Consider the following 24,632-nt stretch of genomic DNA (forward strand, 5'->3'; position numbering starts at 1 on the left):
ATAGATAATTGGGAAAGTTGAGGAAGAACCCTGTGGAGCTGGATTTGAATTACAGGTGTTAACATGACCTCTTTTGCTGGAAGGAAGATTTTGGGAACAGGACAGTCATATGATGTCAAAGTATCATGCCACAGATTACTAATTGTAAAGGCAAAAGGTACTTCTATAATTTGCTGTATTTTGGTGAGGCAAAGCTTCTTTTCATGCCTATTGGCTACTCAGGTCTCCTCTGAATTTTTTTTCTCTTGGCTTGTTTGTTTTACTAATTGATTTGTTTCAGTTCTTTACATATTTGAGCATTGTAATACAAATATCTTTCCTGGTCTGTGACTTATTTATGGCATATTTTGTATAACAAAATTTTTTGATTTTGATACAGTCAAGTATCTCAATGTTTTTCTTTATGGTTTGTGTATTTTGTAGTAAATTTAACATACTGTTTCCTACCCTCAGGGCCATAAAGATGGTCTCCTATATTTTCTTCAGAAGGCTGATGCAGTGCAATGAATTACTTGCTTCTAGCCACAGTCTTTGTGACTCACACACAATGACTGAGTGCGACTATGCAAATAAGGCACATGGAACCTGTGATGGCTGAGGTTATGTGTCAACTTGGCTAGGTCATGATTCCCAGTATTGTGTGGCTGTCTTCCATTTTATGTGTTATGGATCCTGACCTCTACATGTTGATGAGGCAGGGCTGATGCAAGGTATGTCTTGGGTCACAGACTTGGAGGAGGGTGTGACTCAAGCCCCACCCTTACTGAAGTTTTGCCCTTTCCTGGGGTGTGGCTTGCATCTAAGACACATGTGTGTGTCCTGGCAAGGCTCGGTCTCTCTGGATCTGGATCCCGAGTCTGGTTCATGATCAAATGACCTCCCAGAGGCCTGCTGTTTGACCTGCTGATTCTGGAAATCGCTAGCCTCCACAGCCCCTGGGGCCAGTAGTGTATCGTGTGATCTGATTTGCCAGCTTTTGCAGCCTTGTGAGCCAGCAGCCTGTGGTCTGAACTGTGGGTTTGGGTTTGTCAGCCCCTGCAGTCACGTGGGTGGGGAGAAGCCTATGCCTGACCCATGAATTTGGGACTTTCCAGCCTCTATAACCATGTGAGTCATTTCCTTTATACAGTTTGTTAGTTCTGTGAGATGTTGCAGTGAATTAGGGAACCCAAAGATGGGAGGGAGAGTGCTGAGAGGAGAGGGAATAGTTGATGTTAGAGATGATGGAGTGGTACAGCAACTTGAAAAAGTTGAACATTTGGGACATCTTCAACCTCTGCCTCACAGGAAACAGCTTTGTACTTATCCTTATAAAAGAAATTATTTGTTTAGCTGGATTCTATTCAGTTTGTTTATCTAAGAGCTGAACAGTAAGAACCGAGATAAAAACTCTGTTGGGAGAAAGCAGCCAGTGTTGTAGCCTCCATCAATGTTATCTTCTGATTTAAGAAGTCTCCGGCTTTATGTGAAGACTCTCTTCAATTGCATGAATAATTAAGAGTTTCTATTTAAAACAATAAACAATAAGGTTACAGTTTCAGGATATTAAAAAAACAGAACAGAATTAGTCACATAAACTTACATGGGTGAACAAAACTTCATTCTTGAGCTCTTCAGAACTTTCATTTGGAGTCCAAGCCTCAGCAAACTGCAGGAAATCCCATTTTTCCTTATCGCCTTCCTCAGCCTGAAGTTGTTCCTTCCTACCATTCAATGTGCTCCCTGTAACCTGAGCCTGTAAGACAGACAGCATCTGAATTTTATACCCTCTGACAGCCATTTTAGCTGCTGATATTCAATAAATAGTAACTTTATTCTACATTTAAATCACAGGCTATCCACAAAGAAAATCTTACCATTTCAACATATCACAGACTTTACTAATATAATTATTCAAAATTACAATCAAATACCAAGTCAATGATCCCTATGCTTAATGAGGAAAAGGTCCAGGTAGAGAAGTTATACTAAACTTTTATTCTATTACTTATATACCTTGAAATTTAACCTATGTATGACTGGCCGTTTTGTCCATACTCAGTGCTTGAAAAACATTCTCTTATCCTTAGTTCCCTCAAAGTTGGCAGAAGAGACAGAGGGGACCAAGCAAAGAACATCCTTTCTATCTTTTCTAGAGTCCCTGTACAGGTTGTTCTCTGTACAAAATTAGTTGGAACCCCAAGAATCCTTCTGAGAAAGGGTTCATACTTGAGTCATAGAAAGGTCACGGGGCTTGAAAGCCTTACAGTTCCTTGATAGCTGACCTTATATTTCTAGCCTCTAAAGTGGTGAAGGAAGGGTTTGGAATACATGTAAATTCATGACCCTTTCTTATTACTCTCATTACAGAGGATAGCAGATAGTGTACTACCAACTGAAGCCTTTTCTCAACTTGGTCTCCACTACCGTTATCTTCGTAGAGTTAAATATCCTTTGCTTGAAAACACTGAACTCAGCCTCTTAACTAATGCAAGCTATGGATCATAATGAGTAAGTTGGTAACTTGGTTTAAATTCAAGCTTTACCTTACGATTCAACATTCCCCACATAAGGGTGTCTAGAGTCCCATTTGCAATGAGGTAGTGAATATTCACAGAATTGCACTGTCCAATTCGATGAACACGGTCTTCCGCTTGTTTTATATGTCCAGGGTCCCAGTACAACTCAGCAAATACAACGTGAGTTGCAGCAGTAAATGTTAAACCCTAAGCGAAATAAACCAAATAAATGCAAATAAACTGAGAACATAATATAGGGCTATACAGAACAGTTTTTTTCTGAACATGTTAAATGGACGAGGGAATGCTGAAGGACTTAAATACAAATCAGTCTTTCATTTTAAGCCAAATTACGAAAAATCTAATTCATGTCAGGCAAATGAAGACTGCTTACTGCCAGATAGCCAGGTGAACTATAAAAACACATTCAAGAAGTATTTCAAATTTCAAAAGTCAGCTTGATGGATATACAAAATCACATTATCATCTGGTAAAGACTAGATTCACATTACTAGTAGAAAATCTAATAAAATACATTATAAACTAGAATATAATTTCTAACACATGGTATCCATAGCAACTAGGCAGAGAGCACTGACATCCTCTATTCATGTAATCTGTACCACTATGCTATAAAGCACGGAAATCATGTCTCCAGTAATACTGTTTTCTTTCTATGAAATTTCTCAGGTTGCATCCTGAAGACCCAAAAGTTTACTGACTTACATCTCAAAATATCTATAGTGCAACTGCAATTTTTTGTTCAACTGCATAATGAAATAGCGTGACAGTAAAAATACTAAGTCTTGTTTTACAATCAGTATATGAAATAATACAAATCTCAAACTCAAACTGTGTCAAGAAACACATGATTTTAAAGCTGGAAAACTGAGTAAACTGTGAACCATGCTTATATTATTGCTACATAGTTGTAAATGATACCAGGTCATTGACAGAAGTACCCACCACCCTTTGGGAGTATCGTCTACTTCTTGCTGTTGTTCTCAAGCACTGGAATATCTGAGTGGGTTTTGTGACTTCAGTGCTGTTATTTTATATGCACTGCTGGTTTAACATAAAAGGCTTTTATATAAAGTAACAGTGTTATACTAGCATTCATTAAATAGCAGTGCTATTTCTCAAACTGAAAAATTCACTGAAAATCACTGACTTCGGAACAGAGGTTAGTTGTAACAGAACTATGGAGAGAACCAAACAACCACCACACTAAATTGTGCTGCAATTTAGGACAGGAAACTCCACAAAGTATTAGAGATAATGTTGAAAAAATAAGAAGTTGTATTTAAGGAGGGACAGCTTAGGTTTATTAGAAGCATCACAAGACCACACAAGAATACAGGGAAAATATGCTGACAAGATCAAGTCACTCTAAGATGTTGTTTAACAATACTGGAAGATTCAAAAGCAGCAAGAACTTTGCTTTCCTTTATTCCTATGAAAGAGTTTTGAATTATACAAGGTCTTTTTTTCAGTAATACAGTCTTGAATAAAATGTGAGTGTCCTGTATATTTTGTATGTTTTTTATTTTTTTTAATTGTGCTTTAGATGGTTTACAGAGCAAATTAATTTCTCATTTAACAATACACACAGTGTTTTGTGACACTGGTTGCCAACACCATGACGTGTCAACGCTCTCCCCTTCTCAGCCTTGGGTTCCCCATTATCAGCTTTCCTGTCCCCTCCTGCCCTCTAGTCCTTGCCCCCAGCCTGGTGTGCCTATTTAGTCTCATTTTATTTTATGGGCCTAATTTTTGGCTGAAGGGTGAACCTCAGGAGTGACTTTGGTACTGAGTTAAAAGGGTGTTTGGGGGCCATACTCTTGGGGTTTCTCTAGTCTCTGTTAGGCCAGAAGTCTGGCCATTTTTTATGAGTTAGAATTTGGTTCTATATTTTTCTCCAGCTTTTACCAGGACCCTCTATTGTGATCCTTGTCAGAGCAGTCAGTGTGGCAGCCAGGCTCATCTAGTTGTGGGGGACCTCAGTCTGGTGGAGGCTGTGGCAGTTGTGTTCCATTAGTCCTTTGGACTAGTTTTTCCCCTGTGTCTTTGGTTTTCTTCATTTTCTCTTGCTCCAGATGGGGTGGGACCAGTGGAGCATCTTGGATGGCTGTTCACAAGCTTTTAAGAACCCAGATGCTACTCACCAAGTCCTGTATATTCTTAATTTCAAAAGGCCTTTTATCAGACCACTCTCAGACTCTCCTGCCTGGCTTCCTCCTACTTATCATCCCATCTGCTATGAATATTCCATTTCTAATTTTAAGTTCTTTTTGTTGATATTCTCTGTGGCTGGAATATTCTAACAGATATATAGCTCAGGTTCATGGATGGTTAAGCTAATGTGATAGAACTGTTGCTATAACCCTTGTTTTGGTTAGAACTCCTAATGAGTTCTAGAATTGATTCATCATCCTCATAGAGTTCCTATAAACAAACAATTTCACATATACCAATAGCTGGGTAAAACCAGATCCTTTGGCCCTGGTTCATACTGCAGAGTCCCCAGAAGTTGCCAGATATGGTATTTACCAGGTTGTTCAATTATTTTCCCCTGTGTTAAGTATCCTGGTTTAGATATTTATATCGAAATGTTTTAGTACGTTAGCAGAAAAAAATATCCAGAAGGATTCCCTTCTCTCTTAGTATGGCAGTGATTGGCACTGCCTTCCCTGATATCTATTCTTCTCTTATTCCTTTGTAATGCAACACCTGGTGGATAGTGGGGCTAGCTGGAATAAAGACTACATTTCCCAGCTTCCCTTCAAGTTAGGTGTGACCATGGGACTACCTTCAGAACAATGCCGTGCAGTCGGCTGTCTGGATTGCAGATATGATGGAGGAGCTCTTAGACAAGAGATACCACCTACAAGTTGGGAAGCAGGAGGCTAGAAGGGGCCTAGGTCTAAGGATTCTGTGGAATCACTATGCTAGACTTGGATTGTCTCCATGGACGAATTAAATTTAAAAAAGTCACTCTTAATTTGGGTTTTCATTTACTTACGCCCAAACTTAACCCTAATTGAAACATGGACAAGCCAGGGGCAGGCCACAAAAAGTTCTGAGACAAAGGTTTTTTTCTCCTCAGATGCTGACGAAACACAACAAATAAGTAAGTGCTATAAGATGGTAGAAGAAAAAAAATCTATGCAAGTTCAAAGGAAGGAAAAGAGGTCTTTGAAAAAAACTGACTAATTAAACTAGGAAATTCTTTGAAAATTTAGGAAGATTTGAGTCAAAGGTCTTGAGGCCTCCTTCAATTATATTTTCTAGCACTCTCTAAAGAAGAATGAATATTTATTTTACCAGATATAAATGTTTTAATTATGGTTAATGGCCTTTTTATTATCTCAATGACATTTCATTATCAAACTCAGACAAGAAATTTCTTACCTGACCAGCAGCCTGAATGCTTAGGATAGCCACTCGAGTATCAGGATCCTTCTGAAACTGATTAACCAGATGTATTCTTTCCAAAGATGGAACACTTCCATCTATTCTAACGTAACGAGTCTAGAGGCCATGAGGGAAATGGCAAAATTAGAACAAGCCCCAATGCACCCTTCTCATTTTATATATTTTACAGAGTATTTTTATGTTCATATAAAAATGGAAATTGGTTAAGATGATAGGCTGGTAAATGTCATACGAAAAGAATCTTAGCCATGTTTTTTTATAGCTTCTTAAAAAAATTTTTTTTTTTAATATATTCACCAATTTCTTTAATGTTTGGCTTAACAGAAGACAACTGGGTTCTCATATTTGCTTATTCTGATAGCTTCTTATATTCCTTCCTTCCTTTCTGTTGTTTAAGTTACTTGAAAATAGAATCTATATCTAATACATCTTTATATATGCAATGCCAAGGGCAATCCTTGCATATCAGCAGGCACTCCACAAATTTTTGTTGAATTAAGCTAAATTGGTATGCAAACTATAAATGATAGATCAGATGAACTTTAAATTTATAGGATCACTAATTCCACAGTAAAACCAAACTAGGTAAGTGAGAAAATGAATGATGATTCTGCCCACATATTTCTCATGTATGAAGGATTCATGAAGGATAGTACATAAATTTCTGAAATATCCCAAATATTATCAGGGGAAATATCTTTTTAATCTACCATGTGAGCTGTCTTCTTTTTTTGACATTATCAAAATTAAAGAAATATGTAATATGGTCATCTCCACTGAGGTGGGAAACCAAGACACACACGTTTTTTAAAGTAGGGAAACACTAAGTGATAAATCGAACAGTGCTGTCTTTAAGAACGATTAAAGCTAAGAAAAGGAAGGAATCAGTGTGTGTTAGAATAGTTAAAAGGAACACATTACTCTCAACTTCTTAAAAACAAGTATAAGTCCTGAATTTCAAATAGTCTTATTAATACGTGCACGTCTACGGAAAACCTAGCCTTCGATCGTTGAGACACATGAATATTCCCTTTTAAAAGTGAATATCCAAGTTAATCATTAAATAGAACATCCCATATTAACGTTTTATGTCTTTGCAAAATAGGTACCAATTGACCAGTGATCCATTAAGAGAGGCTATTACAGGTCCGACTCGACGGCACCGGGTCACTGGGTTTTATACAGGTCTCTGAGGGTCTTTCTAGAAAACACATTGTCAGGCGAGGGAGAGCTTAGGAGAAATTCACCTCCAACCCTGTGAGTGGCTATGTTTTTAACACTTACTGATGTTAAATGGGATTCTGAACACATCAGTGAAGTACAAGTGGGGAAAAAAGATGGACTGCTATATCTGGACTAGAATTCAGTAACTTTAAGGCATAATGGAATCAAAATAAGAAAATATTATAAATCTAATTTTATGGCCCAATCATTTAAAAATATTTTTAAGGTTAATTAACTCTTCCTCGGAGGATGTTTTACAGAAAGTATTGGATAATAATGAGAAAGTACCTCTTAATGTACAGCACTTTATTATGTTATATTATCATAAATCCTTGTATGAAGGAAACGCCAGAATTACTTGTTTGGTAATATTAATGAGCATAAAAAAATGAGCATATTAGCTAATATTTAAACAACTATATGCAAAGTTTCAAAAAACATGACTCTGCTGCTCCATATACTCAGGCAAGTGTCTCTGCTGCTACATAGATATTAAGCTTACACAACTTGTCAGGGAATTTCTTTTGGCTGCTTCTGAGCATCTCTAGAAGTCCTTAGCATTTAAGAGAACAGAAGACAGGTTTAAACTCTGACACAAAAAAATGGAAGTCATTGCCAGTGATAGGACTGTTGGAAAAGAAGGTGGACCTAAGAAAATACAATAAGGCAAGCAGCTTTGGTAAAGAAAACCTGATGAATTATATGGTCCATACATTTCAAATCTGTTTATACTAAATCTTAGTAATCATATTCTGTACACAGTATGCTACTTGGAAGTTTAAAAGGTGTGACTGCAGTTAGGCACTGTAAGTGGTAGAATTCATTCTTCCTTTCCCCTTTGCATCACCCACAGCCTAAAGCAGCCTTGCAGGGAGGCAAAAATGTCAACTTTGAAGTGTCTAGGCCACTCTCAAATGGTACACCCAGGGGCAAAAACGGGATTCATGTTACAGTCTATCAAGCATATCTTTAATCAATTCATATCACTTCATCAAGGGAAAATCGTAAGACTGGTATTAAGGTAAAAAGTTAATATTATATCATAATCATAAGTCATACAATATTAACATAATTCACAAAAAATCCAATAATAATTTCTATACCGTCATCTAAATAAGGCAAAATAAGCTCAATTGTAAGATTATAGCCTTAAATTATAAGACTAAATGGATATTTAGTATGTTAAAAATCTACATTACAAAAACTAGCTTATAAAATAAAATGGTAACATACCTTGCTTTCTATGACCGCCTCTGTGCAAGCTTGGAGCATGCTTAAATGGTGACCAAAAACCAGAAATTTCAGTGACTCGTTCTGAAGCATCATCTTAATATAATCCTTTACAGCACCTGCCTAAATATTAAAAGTTAAACCTTACTGACATTAAAATGTTTATAAAAAATCATGTTACGTTCTTTTAATTATGGAAGAGAAACTTCTCAAAAAGTCAATGAGTTTCTATGAACTTTTAATTGTCCGGTTCTCTAGGTAGTCTGGAAGCCCACACATGAGGTGCATGAGGAAGAAGACGGGCAAGAGGTGAAAAAACAGGCAAAAGAAGGCATAGGAGTCAAACAGCAACAACACACAAGACAGGACATTTTCAGTGGAGAGGAAGGTGTTGAGTAGGCTCATGGTCTAGGATGGGTTTGGTGGTTTTGTTTAGGTGATTTTCAAAAAAGCTTATACAGAAGACTGAAGGTGTGATAAAGCTAAGGAGAAAATAGAAGGTAAAAAGACAGATTACTGAGAAAGCATTTATATATATATATATATATTTTTTTTTTTAGGTTAGACCGGAAAAGAAGTGAATAAGAAAGCTGGGGCTAAAGCTTAAGGGTTCGGGAAAGTTGGTTTATTATTTAATTTAGAAACTTGTGTAGGCTTACAAATGGGTAGCTAGAGTAGATTGTTAAGACAAATGGAAAACTAGGGGACTTAGCTGGTCTATGGAATGGAGAAGGTCCCAGAAGAGGCTATAATGAAGTGATCAAGAGCACAGAAGGAGGTCTGAGAGCACGGAGGAAGACAGAGAAATTGTGAGACAGAAGAAAAGAAGGTCAAGGAAGTTCTGATTGAATAGCATTTTCATAGTTAATTTGAGGCTAAGCTACCTATTAGGATTGAGAACTCAATATGGGATGAATTAAATAGGAATTAAACTTAAAGCAGACAGCATGAATTAAGTTTAAAACCTGAATATATTATCGCTTAAATGTTAAAAACTAGTTACTTAGAAATTTCGAAGACGGCAGGCTGGGCACATTTAACTTCCACTCCCGTCCAGTGCTTAATTTAAATGATAGTAAAGTGTATAGGGACAAAGAATTAGAGAGGAACCCATGGCAACAACATTTTGGAAGCTAAAAAGCAAATGAACGCCTGGTAACATTAGCTGACCTGACAGCCAACTCCTGGGCACTCAGTAGGGCAAGTTGAGAAGCACCTGCTGTGTACTGCAGTAACCCAGAAAGGCTCAGGCAATAGCATCTCTAAAAGTGGGGTTGGGGTGTTGCTAAACGCAGAGAACTGATTCAAAGTATGCTTAAGTAGTTGATTATGTGCAACACTGCTCTGTACCCTCTCCACCCATTCCACACAAGAGATGACTATCCCAGTCCCATGCCAGCAAAAAACTAGAGATTTACTCTCTGGAGAGGGTAAAACAGAGGGACATTTCTTAAAGAACGTAAAGGTAGTACAATACCTACTGTTTAAAGATATTGGGAAGAGATTAAATAACTAGGGGAGAGTTTGAGGATAAACAGTGGTAGGTACACAGAAAACTAAGCAAAAGAGAACAAATAACAATTAAAAAAAATTGACAGTTATCAAATTTGATTCTTCTTCTGTCTTCCTTCCTTATTCATTGCCCAGCTTTTGCACGCACATGAGGTAACTGAAAATACCATGGCTTGGGTCAGGCACACCTTAGTCCTCGAAGTGACATCTTTGCTTTTTAAAACTTTAAAGAGCTCTTTGAAGCAGATTTATTCAATGCAAAACGTCATCAGATTTGATCAATGCTTCCACAGGCGTTGATTGCGAATCCAAGTAAAATGAAATCCTTGACAATTTCAATCATTTCTCTGTTTATCATGGTTTTGCTTATTGATCCAGTCATGCAGATTTTTTGTTTTCTTTATGTTGAGATGCAATCCATACAGAACGCTTAAGTCTTTGATCTTCATCAGTAAGTGCTTCACGTCCTCTTCACTTTCAACAAGCAAGGTTATGTTGCCTGCATATCGCAAGTTGTTGATGAGTCTTCCTCCAATCCTGATGCCATATTCTCCTTCATACAGTCCAGCTTCTCAGATTATTTGCTCAGCATACAGATTGAATAAGCATGGTAAAGGATACAACCCTAGCACACACCTTTCTTGATTTTAAACCACGCAGTATCCCCTTGTTCTATACGAACAACTGCCTTTTGGTCTATGTACAGATTCTTCATGAGCACAATTAAGTGCTCTGGAATTCCCATTCTTCACAATATTATTCATAATTTGTATGATCCACAGAGTCGAATGCCTTTGCACTGTCAATAAAACACAGATAAACACTTTTCTGGTATTCTTTGCTTTCAGCCAACATCCATCCAAAATCAGCAGTGATATGCCTTGTTCCATGTCCCTTTCGAATCCTGCTTGAAGTTCTGGCAGTTCCCTGTAGATGTACTACTCCAAGTGCTTTTGAAAGATTTTCAGCAAAATTTTACTTGCCTGTGATATTAATGATATTATTCGATAATTTCTGCATTCTATTGGATCACCTTTCTTTGCAATGGGCACAAATATGGATCTCTTCCAGTAGGCTGGCCAGGTAGCTGTCTTCCAAATTTCTTGACATAGATGTGTGAGTGCTTCAGTGTTGTATCCATTTGTTGAAACATCTCATTTGGTATTCTATCAATTCCTGGAGCCTTGTTTTTCACCAGTGCCTTCAGTGAAGCTTGGACTTCTTCCTTCAATACCATCAGTTCTTGATCATATGCTACCTCCTGAAATGGTTGATTGACCAATTCTTTTTGGTACAGTGGCTCTGTGTATTCCTCCCATCTTCTTTTGATGCTTTCTGCATTGTTCAACATTTTCCCTGCAGGATCCTTCAATATTGCAACTTGAGGCTTGAAATTTTTCTTCAGTTCTTTCAGCTTAGGAAATGCCAAGGGTATTTTTCCCTTTGGCTTTCTAATTCCACGTCTTTGCACATTTCATTGTAACACTTTAATTTGTGTTCTCGAGCCGCCCTTTGAAATCTTCTGTTCAGCTCTCTTACTTCATCATTTTTTCCTTTCATATAGCCACTCTACATTAAAAAGCAAGCTTCACAGTCTCTTCTGATATCCACTTTGGTCTTTTCTTTCTTTCCTGTCTTTTTAAAAGAGCTTTTCCTTTCTTCATGTATGGTGTCCTTGATGTCATCCCACAACTGCCCTGTCTTCAATGTGCAATAGTCTTCAATGTGTCAAATCTGTTCTCGAGATGGTCTGTAAATTCAGGTGGGGTATACTCAAGGTCATACTTTGGCTCTTGCGGACTTGTTTTAATTTTCCTCAGCTTCAACTTGAACTTGCATATAAGCAATTCTGCAGTCGGCCCCTGGCCTTGCTCAAACTGATGATGGAGCTTCTTGTTCGTCTATTTCCACAGATGTAGTGGATTTGACTCCTGTGTATTCAATCTAGTGAGGTCCACGTGTATAGTCATCGGTTATGTTGTTGATAAAAGCTTTTTCTGATGACTAGGTCACTGGTCCTATGAAATTCTACGATGCTATCTCTGGTATCATTTCTATCACCAAGGCAATATTTTCCAACTACTGATCCTTCTTTGTTTCCAACTTTCACATTCCAATCACCAGTAGTTATCAACACATCTTGGCTGCATATCTGATCAATTTCAGACTGCAGAAGTTGGTAAAAATCTTCAATTTCTTCATTTTTGGCATTAGTGGTTGGTGTGTAAATTAAAATAATAGTAGTATTAACTGGCCTTCCTTGTAGGCATATGGGTATTATCCTGTCACTGACAGCTTTGTATTTCAGGGCAGATTTTGAAATGTCCTTTTTGATAATGAATATGACGCCATTCCTCTTCAATTTGTCATCTCTGGCATAGTAGACCATATGATTGTCCTATTCGAAGTGGCCAGTATCAGTCCATTTCAGCTCACTAATGACTAGGATATCTATCTTTAAGCTTCCATTTCATTTTTGACAACTTCCAATTTTTCTAGATCCATACTTCTTACATTCCATGTTCTGCTTACTAACGGACATTTGCATCTTCTCATTTTGAGTCCTGCCACATCAGCAAATGAAGGTTCCGTAGGCTTTATTTCATCCACATCTTAAAGGTCAACTCTACTATGAGGAGTCAGCCCTTCCCTAGTTGTATTTTGAGTACCTTCCAACCTGAGGGACTCATCTTCCAGCACTATACCAACCAGACAATGTTCTGAAGCTATGCATAAGGCTTTCAACTGGCCAATATTTTTAGAAATAGATCGTCAGGTCCTTATTCCTAGTCTGTCAGTCTGGAAGCTCTGCTGACATCGGTCCATCATGGGTCCCAAAACCAAACCCAGTGCTGTCGAGTCGATTCTGACTCACAGCAACCCTACAGGACAGAGTAGAACTGCCCCACAGTTTCCAAGGAGTGCCTGGCGGATTCAAACTGCCGACCCTTTGGTTAGCAGCCATAGCACTTAACCACCACACCACCAGGGTTTCCAAGCTGTTATTTGAAATACCGGTGGCATAGCTTCCAGTATCACAGCAACATGTACTCCACCACAACAGGACAAACTGACAGACAAGTCGTGGGGAATAAGGTTACAAAAAAAAACCCCCATTGCTCTAGAGTCGATTCTAACTCATCGAGACCCTAGAGGACAGAGTAGAGCTGCCCTACGTGGTTTCCAAGGAGTGCTGGGTGGATTTAAGCTGCCAACCTTTTGGTTGGCAGCCGAAGCTCTTAACCACTATGCTACCAGGGTCTGCTATTTTTTTAAATGGTTGTTTCAACTCATGAAACTATAATCATATGAAGCGTTGACAATAGCTTTAAAAAAGGACATAAGTCATTAGAGGCATCTTGAAACTAAACAATGCCTATTTAAAATTCATGTATATGAATATAAAGACACGAGACTGATTCCACAGGTTACATTTTACATCTTGTAAGTCTAAATTTTCTAAATAACATAAATTCATCAGACAATGAGGCCAGAGGCTGTTTAAGAACTTTAGCCTTGAATTTCAGTGCCTCAGAAAGTGGAAATGAAGCCCTCTCAAAACAAGGAGCTATAAATTCCAGACAAGTAGTCATGGCAACCAAACCACTTTAATAAAGTACATGTTTGCCTAAAGAGCTGTATTTACTGTGATAAGCCTTTCAAAAAGTACATGTCAAGTTGGAGTATTTTTAAGGTACATTCCTTTTCAATCACTATATTCCCATTCCCAGGTGCATTCGCTCATCCGTTTGCAAGCGAACTGTTTCTGCCAGAGTTCCCTTCGCTGATATCATCCCCCATCACAAACAAAGCTGATGCCAAAGCTCAACGCCCTTCCCATTCTCTTCCTTCCAATGACTGCATCAGAAAGGCTTACAGTTACTATTAATATTATATAGTTCAATTGTATAACTGACTAAACAGGCTCTTGGGACTAACCTAGCAACTTAGCCATCATTTGTGTACTGCTTTCAGGAGAAAATGTGTTTGAGATCCAAAATAACTATGTCACAGATGAACTTTGGGGATACAAGCCTCTCTTAGGTTGGGAATTGCGTTGGCCTTCATTTTAAAATGTACTCACATGCATTATTAACATTCTTTTATTCTAATTAAAACTGTTACTACATGGTCATATTTTAAAAGCCATCTGAGCAAGAATTTGCTTGAAAGCTCTTTTAAGTGCGTATTACATGGAATGGCAGGTCCCAATGATGATTGGCATTTTGGTTATGCTGGTTCAGGTTTTTACAGGAGTTGCAGAAAACGCATGTGGTCACAAGTCTATTGGACTGAAATTGGTCCGTCAGTAATATGTCGTCAAAAGGCTTAATTTAAATAATTAATGAAGGCTACACACCACATCTCACTTAAAAAATGCAGAAATGAAGACATACAGTTATTAAAAATTTTTTTTCAACGAAGAGGTGTACATCCTACTTTCTGAAGTAAACGCCTCCCCCCCAAAACAAAACGAAACACCAAACCCGCTGCTGTCGAGTCAATTTCGGCCCATAGCAACCCTAGAAAATGGAGCAGAATGGACCCATGGGTTTTCCAAGGTGGATTCCTTTGAATTTTCTATATACAAGATCATGCAATCTGTAAATAGAGGTTTTACTTCTTTCTTTCCAATCTGCATGCCTTTTATCTGACTTTCTTTCCTAATTGCCCTGGCTAGAACCTCTCGTACTATGTTGAATACAAGTGACAACAGTGGACATCCTTGTCTTGTTTCTGACATTAGAAGAAGAGCATTCAGTCTTTCACTACTAAGTGTGATGTGAGCTGTAGGTTTTCTGCAGATGCCCTTTGTTGATTTAAGTTTCTTTCTAATCCTAGTTTGCTGAGTGCTTTTATCAGAAAGAAATGCTGAGTTTTTTCAAATTCTCTTTCTGTGTTCTGAGATGGCTGTGTGGTTGTGTCTATTATTCTTTTATATTAATGTATTACGTTAATGGATTTTTCAGATGTTAAACTAATCTTTCATTTCTAGAATAAATCCCACTTGGTTATGGTATAAAGCCCTTCCGAATATTACTTGATTTGATTTTGTAGTATTTTGTTGAGCATTTTTTCATCTATATTCATAAGAGATACTGGTCTGTTGTTTTCTCATGATGTCTTTGCCTGGCTCTGGTATCAGAGTAATACTGCTGTCACAGAACAAGGCTGGAACTGTTCCCTCCTGTTCTGACTTTTAGAAGAGTTTGTGAAGAATTGAGGAACTGGGTTCTTGATGTCATCATTGAAGCCACTAAATTAACGAACCCAGCAACTGTCCTCTTTTGAGATCTTGTTATATGATACACTATAGTTATCCTTCATAAACTTTTAGTTAGGTTTCGTATTATTTTCTTCTGAAATCATCCTAATTGACACAATATCCTTATAAGATAATTATATATAAGAAAGTTAATAGGTTATATAGTCCAAAAATAATCTGCTGCATACGTAAGTACTCACACAGCTAGACATATTTAAGTACCTATAAACAGTTAACCTGAAAAACTTCATTTCATATTAATATATCAAATTCTACAAGTTTCATAATAATGTTATAATTCTATACATTCTGTATAATTTACAAAAGAAAATGAAGAGTATAAATTTGTAGTAGAAAAAATAGGATAGATAAAAGCTAAAATAAACATGATTCTGAATAACCAGACCAGATATGCTTTAAACATTGTCTTAGTCATCTAGTGCTGCTATCACAGAAATACCACAAGTGGATGGCTTTAACAAAGATAAATTTATCCTCTCACAGTCTAGTAGAATACAAGTCCAAATTCAGGGCATCAAGCTCCAGGAGAAGGCTTTCTCTCTCTCTCTGTTGACTCTGGAGGAAGGTCCTTGTGATGCATCAGTCTTCCCTTGGTCTGGGAGCATCTCAGCACAGGAACCTCAGGTCCAAAGGATGCGCTCTGCTCCCCACACTGCTTTCTTGGTGGTATGAGGTCCCCAACTCTCCACTTGCTTCCCTTTCCTTTTATCTCTCCAGAGATAAAAGGTGGTTGCAGGCCACACCCCAGGGAAACTCCCTTTACATTGTATCAGGGAGGTGACCTGAGCAAGGGTGTTATATCCCACCCTAATCCTTTTAACCACAGGCAGAGATTATGATTTAAAACACATAGGAAATTCACAAAATGGAGGACAACCACACATGGCCTAACCAAGTTGACACACATTTTGGGGGGACACAATTCAATCCATTACAAACATATAAACATAACAGTCCTTCAAAAACGAGCATGCTAAGAATTATTTAAAGTTCAGTTTGGATTTTTTTATATGATTTTATTCTCTTCACCCTTTAACGTACCCCTTTGCTAAAAAAAGACATCTTTTTATGGATTTGCATTCTCTTATCTCCAAATTATAATGTAGCTTAGAATTTCCTAGTCTAGTTTAAATTTTTATTGTAGGACTCTAAAATAATCTTGATATAATTTAATAAGCCACCTACTTTTGCATATTTAACTTAAAAAGTTACGAAAAACCGATCCAAAGAGTATTCTTTGATTATGAATAATTAAAAAAAAAAAGTTAAACCTGTTGCCGTCGAGTCAATTCTAACTCATAGCGACCCTACAGGACAGAGTAGAATTGCCCCATAGGGTTTCCAAGGAGCACCTGGTGGACTGATTAAGAATAAAAAAAAAAAAGATTTTTTTTTTTTTTTTTTTATAATAGCACCTTTATTTCCTTCATTCAAGAAGCATTAGTTCCTTTGGGCACAGTTCTTACTGTCTGGGCAACGGCCTGGTTGGCCAGAAACAGGACTCTTTTGTTCTGGAGGCTGCTTCAAGAAGGTGTGGTGATTCCTGAAGGTCTCAAAGTATTTCACTTACGGGGTCTCCTGTGCTTGTTTGCTTGTATTGGCACACTACACTTTGCTATTTGGTCATGTCGGAACACAGGGGCTGGGCTGGGGCCAGTGTTACAGCATCCAACATGGCATGAAATTACTAAGTAGTTACCATTTGGTGATGAGCTGTGAAATTTACAAGTAAGTCTATCTTTCCATTCCACTGAGGCTATTTATTTACCCTGGCGGTGTAGTGGTTAAGCTGCTAACCAAAGGGTCAGTAGTTCAAACCCACCAGGCGCTCCCTGGAAACTCTATGGGGCAGTTCTACTCTGTCCTATAGGGTCGCTATGAGTTAGAATTGACTCCATGGCACTGGGTTTGGTTTCTGTTTTTTTACTGACTTCCAAGAAGGTTTTCAGATACCTTATCAAAAAAGCAGTAAATCAGTTCAATTTAAAACCACTAATATGGCAATAATGTACTAAGTAGAGGAAAGGCTGAAAATAATACCATGTAAGTAGTATGTATTACTCATAGCGGCAGCTGAAATCCCAGTGGCCCAGTGTTTAAGAGCTCAGCTGCTAACCAAAAGGTCAGCAGTTTGAATCCATCAGCCACTCCTTGGAAACCCTATGGAGTAGTTCTACTCTGTCCTACAGGGTCACTATGAGTTGGAATCGACTCAAAGACAAGCATAGAGACAGACAGAAGCCCTGCAGTTGAACATAAAGCTTAAGTGCGGCAGCTCAGAATGACAAAAGGCAATCAAAATAGAAGGCATATTATCAAGAGGGACACACTTTTTCCCAGCCTGAGCTCTGTGAGAACTTGTAGATTAATGGAGATATCTGTTAGTTTAATAAGCATTTGCAGCATTGCCACCTTATTCCCCTACTGTGGTCCTTTTAAGAATGTGTCTGCAAAGGAGGGGCATACCAGTTTAGCTCCAAGGCCATATGCTGAGACTGAGGAGGAGTGAGCTCCAGTGCTTGGTCACCAGACCATTACAGATCATGCTGGCACCCAACTTCAGCCAGGAGGAGTCAAACACTTGGCTTAGTGTTGTCAGGATATCTAGAGGCTTCAAGTGGCACCGTGTCAGATAAGAGACAACCTACCACCCTCTCGGCCTCTCTTGTTTATCTTCATTTATCTAGTTCGCTTTACACTGATTCTTATTTATTTTGGGATAGCTCATTTAACTATTATCCTTTAAAATGATCTTAAAGGAGGAAAGGGAAGTACCAACGTAAAGGAGAATATGCATCGCTTATTTACCCCCCAAAAACCCCCCAGCCCTCCACAAAAGAAAAACAAAAAAATTTGTTGTCTACTATCTGTTCCCCCAAGCCCAATGGTCCTCGATTTAGAGACCATTTCATAAATATGAAAAAATGTTTCCAAATCTGGTAGTAAATATTTTAAAATCTGGTAGAAGACAGCCCTCGAGAGAAGACTGGAAGCTCCATACTACAATGTCAGTGTTTTGGACATTTCCAGGGAGCCCCCTGGTAAAATTTTCTCACAGAAAACAAAAAGTTCATTTCCAAAGATAGGTTCAGGTGGACTACTGGAGATATTTTCTTACCTCTAAAACAAAAAAACCAAACCCATTGCCATCGAGTCGATTCGAACTCACAGTGACACTTTCGGACAGAGTAGAACTGCCCCATAGGGTTTCCAAGGAGGGGCTGGTAGATTTGAACTGCCGACCTTTTGGTTAGCAGCCGAGCTCTTAACCACTACAACATCAGGGCTCCTTCTTATCTCTAGGCCTGTTTTATTCCCTCATGAATGTATCTGTAAATAGAACTCTAACATTTCTGATGTATTTAACCTTTTGGCACTGATCAGGTTTCACAAGCAGCACTGAAGCAGACAGGATACAATACCAGCACAATTTTACAAAAGAATCTAGTATCCTAAACCTTTCCATAAAGGTTTTTGGACCAAGATACAATAAAGCTATTTCTCTCTCTCTCATTTTTGCCAGGATAGATAAGAGATGATATTCTCATGAATTATATACTCCACTGGATTTACACAAACTGTGACAAAGATAGAAAATAAAGCCAATAGTATTACATACTTTTTAAAAAATAATTTTCATGAAAGCTGACTTCATGGAAGCTTGATCGTGAAAGTCATTGATCATAATAGCTAATCTAATTTTTTTTTAAATCAAATTCAATTTTAAGGAACATTCCTGATTTCTTTCTGAACTTCATTCCCAGATCATGTTAATAAGGCAATCAATTTTGTACTACTAAAGACTAAGCATGAGTAAACCTTATTCATCTGGATGTTAAGAATAATGACATATAAGGGTACAGACTTTTAACTCTATACCTTCTCCAAGCCTGTACAGGGATGCTGAAAAATCACACATAGGAAAAAGGTACTGCCTTAAATCCATGGTCATCAATAAACATGGAACATATTCAGTTGTCCCAGTAGAATAATGGCTAAGATCACTGATACTAGAGACAGACTGTCTCGGTTCAAATCCTGGCTCCAACATCTACAAGCTGAGACTTTGAGCAAGTCATCTGAAATCTTTGTGTTTTCGTTTCCTCATACGTAAAGAGGGAGAAAAAGTGCCTACCTCATAAGGTTGTTGGATAATTAACTGAGTTAGTACATGAGGTGTGCCTGGAACTGTGCCTGGCACATAGGAATCATTCTAAAAAGTGTTAGCTATTATTATTACTATGTTTCTTTAGTAAGCTGCAAAAAGAATTTCAACCTTTTCCACAAAATTAGAGAACCTATGCCTTCTTGGTGACTCTCAAGCCTCTCACTGCCCAGAGAAAACATAATTCATCATCTGAGAATTTCGTTACCTTTCCTTACCCTCACTCATCCTCACCTCCCTTCCTTTTGTAACAAGAAATGTATCTCTCCTCTTCTCTAGGGCAAATCCCTTCACCTGTGATTCCAAACCTAGCCACTCCTGCCACTTCAAAAACCTTACAGCCATCTCAAGTGGCTACTTCCCCATCTTTAATAAAGCCTTCTTCCATTTCTACACTTCCATACAGCTAACATACTATCTCTCTTTTCTCCTCTGGAAATGAGTATAATAATGTTTTATTTCTATTTATTGATTATCACTGACCATCTCCTTACTAATGAACAGGAGGGCAGATTGTCCTGGGTTCAGAGTCAGAAATGCTTTCCTAAAATACAGAACTGCCACAGGGGAGGCAGTCTCCAGTCCCACATCACCCAGTCGCCACGCAGCAGTGGTATTGCAGTGGCTTCACTATATCTGACTGTACATTACAAACAGGACTCTACCTGTGTCACGCTGCCGAAGCAATTAAAGAGGAAACACACTTTGTGCATAATAGAAACATGTTTAAAACAATCTGCCTTGTGGAAAGTTTCTAAATCACTAAGGAATGCTGCCATCCACAAGGTGACAGGAAAATTTAAATTATGGGTTGGCTTTAATTATTTTCATAGAAAAATAACTGGCATTTCCCTTAAAATAGCTTTCTCTAAAAATGAGATGTTGTAGTATACTTGAAAATAATTGAGGGTTGACTAAATCATACATACCATTTATGTCTGTATTTTTTTTTTCTGGCAGAGTATTTATACTGATTCTAACTTAAAAGAATCAGCTCATTTTCATCCACTGTATTCTCAGCAAATACTACAAAGCAATAAAAATAATGGTCTAGAAGAAAAGTAATTTTCCTAATTATCTGAGATCCTTCACTGATGGACTTTTCATCAGTAACACTGAGTATTTTAGGTTTATTACCTTTGTTTACTGTTCATCATTACTAGAGCTTGAAGGAGTATCTAAAAAATAGATCTGAAATTAATAATGCAATAACAAAACTAAAGAGATAATAACAAACCCACTTAAAATTTAAACAACCTCTGTCTTCCTAAAAAAGTACGAGTAGTTAATTTGCTGTCCTTGCAGGAATCTCAAAAGGTAGACAGGCACGAATGCTTACACAGCACAGGGATGGTATGTTTAAGTACAGCACTGTGTATATTAAAGATTGTATCAATCTGACCTAATTTGCTGTTATGACCTAATCTGAAGTACTGCCGTTGTCTTCCAGTCTGCCTAGAAGACATTTTAGGATATGCAGAAAAGATGAGAAAAGATTACAACAGAGAAAGAAACCTTCTACTCTGGTGATCTATAAAAATAGGACAAATGGAATCCCATTCGTCTGGAAGGCTTTAGGCACAATTCTCCTTGGAGTAAAGAAAGAGGATAGATGACCCTAGAGGTTCTTTCTAAGACCTATCAGTCTCTAAAAAAAAAAAAAAAAAAATAGTGTTAAAATAGTTATATAAATAGAGAAAATATCCACTTTCACAGAAGATCAGACAAGAACAAGATTTTACACTTTATACATTAATTTAACATATATGGCTGAAGCATAACAATGATTGTGAAGATGGCACAGAACTGGGCAGTGTTTTGCTCTGTTGTACACAGGGTCGCTATGAGCTGGAACTGACTTGATGGCACCTAACAATAACAACATAATATAGCTGTAGTCATTTTTTGCATTAAATACTGCAAATAATGAAGAAGTCATTTTACTGTTGGCAATAAGGAATATGCTCCTAAAAACAGTATATTCTATAAGTAACTGCATACTCACACAAACGTATTTACTTGAAAGCTCATTATATTCTTCTTACTCTTGTCAAGCTTTTCCAAATTTAGATAAAATATTATTAGCTTTAAATTATCTTTAAATTTCTCAAGAGAATTGTTCAAAAAATTCAATGAAAATAAAAGTGTTTCCAACATGATGCTGCAGAGTACGAAAAAGTCTTCTATTATTTAACAGCTTGGGCCTTGCTGAGTTAGGCACAGATCACACTTAATTGGAATCTGAGCACGAAATGTTGTTAGTTGCCACTGACTCAAGGCAACCTCACGTATAACACAATGAAATGATGCTTGGTCCTGTGCCATCTTCGCAATTGTTGGTATGTTTGAATCCTCTGTTGTGGCTAGCATGTCAATCCATCACATTGACAGTTTCCTTTGTTTTCGCTGACCCTCTGTTCTATCAAACATGATGTCCTTTTCCAGTGAGTGGTTTTTCCTAAGGATGTGCTCAAAGTAAGCAAGCCGAAGTCTCGCCATTCTTGCATCTAAGGAGCATTCTAATTGTATTTCTTGTAAGACTGATATGTTTCTTCTTCTGGTCACCCACAGTATGTTCAATATTCTTTGCAAACACCAGAATTCGAATGCATCAATTCTCTCATCTTCCTTTTTCATTGCCTACCTTTCAGTTGCATATGAGGAGACTGAAAAGACCATGGTTTGGGTCAGGTACACATTAGTCATTAAAGTGGTATCTTTGCTTTTCAAAATGTTGAAGAGGTCTCCTGCAGCAGATTTGCCCAATGCAATATGCCGTTTGACTACTTGAGCCTCCTGTTTCTCCCCGTCTTGACGAATGGCACAAACATCAATCCAGTTGACCAAGTAAGAAATCTAGATTTTACCTTTTCCCTCACCTTCCACAATCAATCACCAATCTATGTCAATTGTACCTTTTACTATTTCCTGAATCGTTCCTTTCATTCTAGTTAGGAGGTGGTATAGCTACTACCTCAATTCAGACCACCAACAATGTTAGCCTAGATTACCAGCGCAGCATCCCGAATGGATTCCTTGCCTACTGGTTTGTTCCTTTCAATCCATGCTCCACACAGCAGGTATAGTTATTGTTCTTAAGCACAAAGCAACCATTTTATTCCACTTCACTGCACCTCATTGGCCAGGACCCTTAAGATAAATTCCAAACTGTGAACTGTGACCTTCACGCCATGGTTATTGCTCTCTGTAATCTCTGGCCTAGTCTGTCTCATTAATTCCTCCCCTGGCACTCTGTGTTTCACTCATGTTGACCTACTTTTTGTTCCCTAAATATGGCAGTTCTGGCTAATCTTTGTGAGTTTGCACAAAACATTTCACCTGCCTGAAATACACACCACAAGCCCCATCCCTGTCCCATTTCACTCTCCTTCTCTTTGGCTGGCTAAATCCTACTTGCTCATTCTGTGGGATGTCTTTATTGAACCCCTGAGACTGGGTCAGGTGTCCTCTTCCAAGTGTTTCCGTGGCATCTTGTTTTTAAGCACTAAATACACTCTATCATAGGTGAATATTCATTTCACTGTCTTCTCAAACAGACTTCAAGTTCCTTAAGAGGTGGGTACTGTGTCTTGTTCACCATACCTCCGTAGCACAAAGCATGATTCTTGCCACATACCCATATACCCATCGATTCCGACCCACAGTGACCTATAGGACAGAGCAGAACTGCTCCATGAGGTTTCCAAGGAGTGGCTCGTGGATTTGAACTGCTGATCTTTTGGCTAGCAGCCGAGCTCTTAACCACTGTGCCCCTAGGGCTCCTCTTACCACATCAAAAAAACGCAAACCGATTGTCATCAAGTCAATTCCAACTCATAATGACCCTATAAGACAGAGTAGAACTGCCTCATAAGGTTTCCAAGGAGTGGCTGGTGGATTTGAACTGCTGACCTTTTGGTTAGCAGCTGACCTCTTAACCACTGTGCCACCAGGGCTCTAGGTACTAAATAAATTTCTGTTGAATTAGTCAAGAAAACTCTTAGCCAAAGAAAGTTGTTGATCATGGTGGTAAAGTAATGGTTGTTCAACACTAGTGTATATTCAACATAATAACCAATTTAAAAATTGGTTTTGGAGAACTCTGAAACACATTTTTTTTTTCATAAAAACAACATTAAATATAGTTCTTAATTACCTCCCCCAAAGTCTACTTTATCTATAATATAGGTAAATTGTATTATTTATGTTATTATAGACTCTACTGGATACCAATAACGTTTCTCAGGAAAATGAATTAAGAATTCTAATTTGGTAATGCTATGAATTAATTGAAGGCCTGGTGACACAGTGGCAAAGAACTCCACTGCTAACCAAAAGGTCGGCAGTTCAAATTCACCAGCTACTCCTTAGGAACCCTATGAGGCAGTTCTACTCTATTTCTGGTTGCAGCTCAGGAAAAACAAAACACACAGTTTCAGTTTACATAGTGGTTGAGGGCAGAGGTCCTAGAAAAAATGACTAGAGTCTAGAAAACTGGGGTGGAAGGGACTGGCCTTCTGCTGACATTAATTTCTGGGAATATCACCCATTATGGGGATAACTGACTTCCTATCCTTTCTTTTCCTTCAAGGACCCTAGGAATTAGAAGCCAACTTCCCATTGACTATCAACTCCTCTGGCTTCTAACTAGGGTTTCTCACCAAAGACAGAAAATGATCTAAAAGATTCTTATATAAATTCTTTCCCTCTAAGCCAGCATTCTGAACTCAGTATTAAATACAAAGAAAGCAAGCAGGCAAACAAAACAAACAAACAAAAAAAAGAGTTATTAACTCTAGGAAAAACAACAGTTGTCAAAGAAAGAAAATATAATCATAGCTCAACTGTGGAATGTTTAACATAATCATTATACTATAAACAACGAACACTGATCAAACAAAAAATTATAATATGGGAAGATGGAGCGGGGAAGGTACTGTGAATATTTTCTTCCAATCTGTGCCTGACACTTTTATTTATAAGTTTTAAAGTTTTGCTTCCCATTTTTTTTCCTATAAAGTTTGTGCCTCTTGGTATTCTTTCTAAAAAAATCTCTCTACCCAACTGAAACCGAAAACCAAGCCAGATGCTTTTGAGTCAATTCCAACTCATGATGACCTCATGTGTTACACATTATACCTTCTCCACAGGGTATTCAAGGCTACACAAACCATTTGTGTCACCCAGGAACCTTCCCTACCAAAAGGCTGCACACATTTTCATTTATGTATTCTGTGAGAAGTTTTATAATTTCAGATTTTAATCTATGATCCACTTCAAG

The 24,632-nt window shown here is 37.9% G+C and overlaps 1 protein-coding gene across 4 annotated transcripts in view; it reads right to left on the bottom strand.

Moving 5' to 3' along the window:
* The window catches only part of ZRANB3 (zinc finger RANBP2-type containing 3), a 254,774-nt gene that overhangs the window by 56,123 nt on the left and 174,019 nt on the right, over window positions 1–24,632 (bottom strand). For all 4 annotated transcript variants that reach the window (XM_049889231.1, XM_049889233.1, XM_049889232.1 and 1 more), the window contains 4 exons: window positions 8,391–8,510; window positions 5,910–6,029; window positions 2,526–2,705; window positions 1,583–1,735 (listed from right to left, as the gene is read on the bottom strand). In XM_049889231.1, coding sequence (XP_049745188.1) covers window positions 1,583–1,735; window positions 2,526–2,705; window positions 5,910–6,029; window positions 8,391–8,510 — 573 coding nt within the window. The remainder of the gene's footprint in view (window positions 1–1,582; window positions 1,736–2,525; window positions 2,706–5,909; window positions 6,030–8,390; window positions 8,511–24,632) is intronic.

This window comes from Elephas maximus, chromosome 6, assembly GCF_024166365.1.
Source record: "Elephas maximus indicus isolate mEleMax1 chromosome 6, mEleMax1 primary haplotype, whole genome shotgun sequence".
NCBI classification, from domain to species: domain Eukaryota; kingdom Metazoa; phylum Chordata; class Mammalia; order Proboscidea; family Elephantidae; genus Elephas; species Elephas maximus.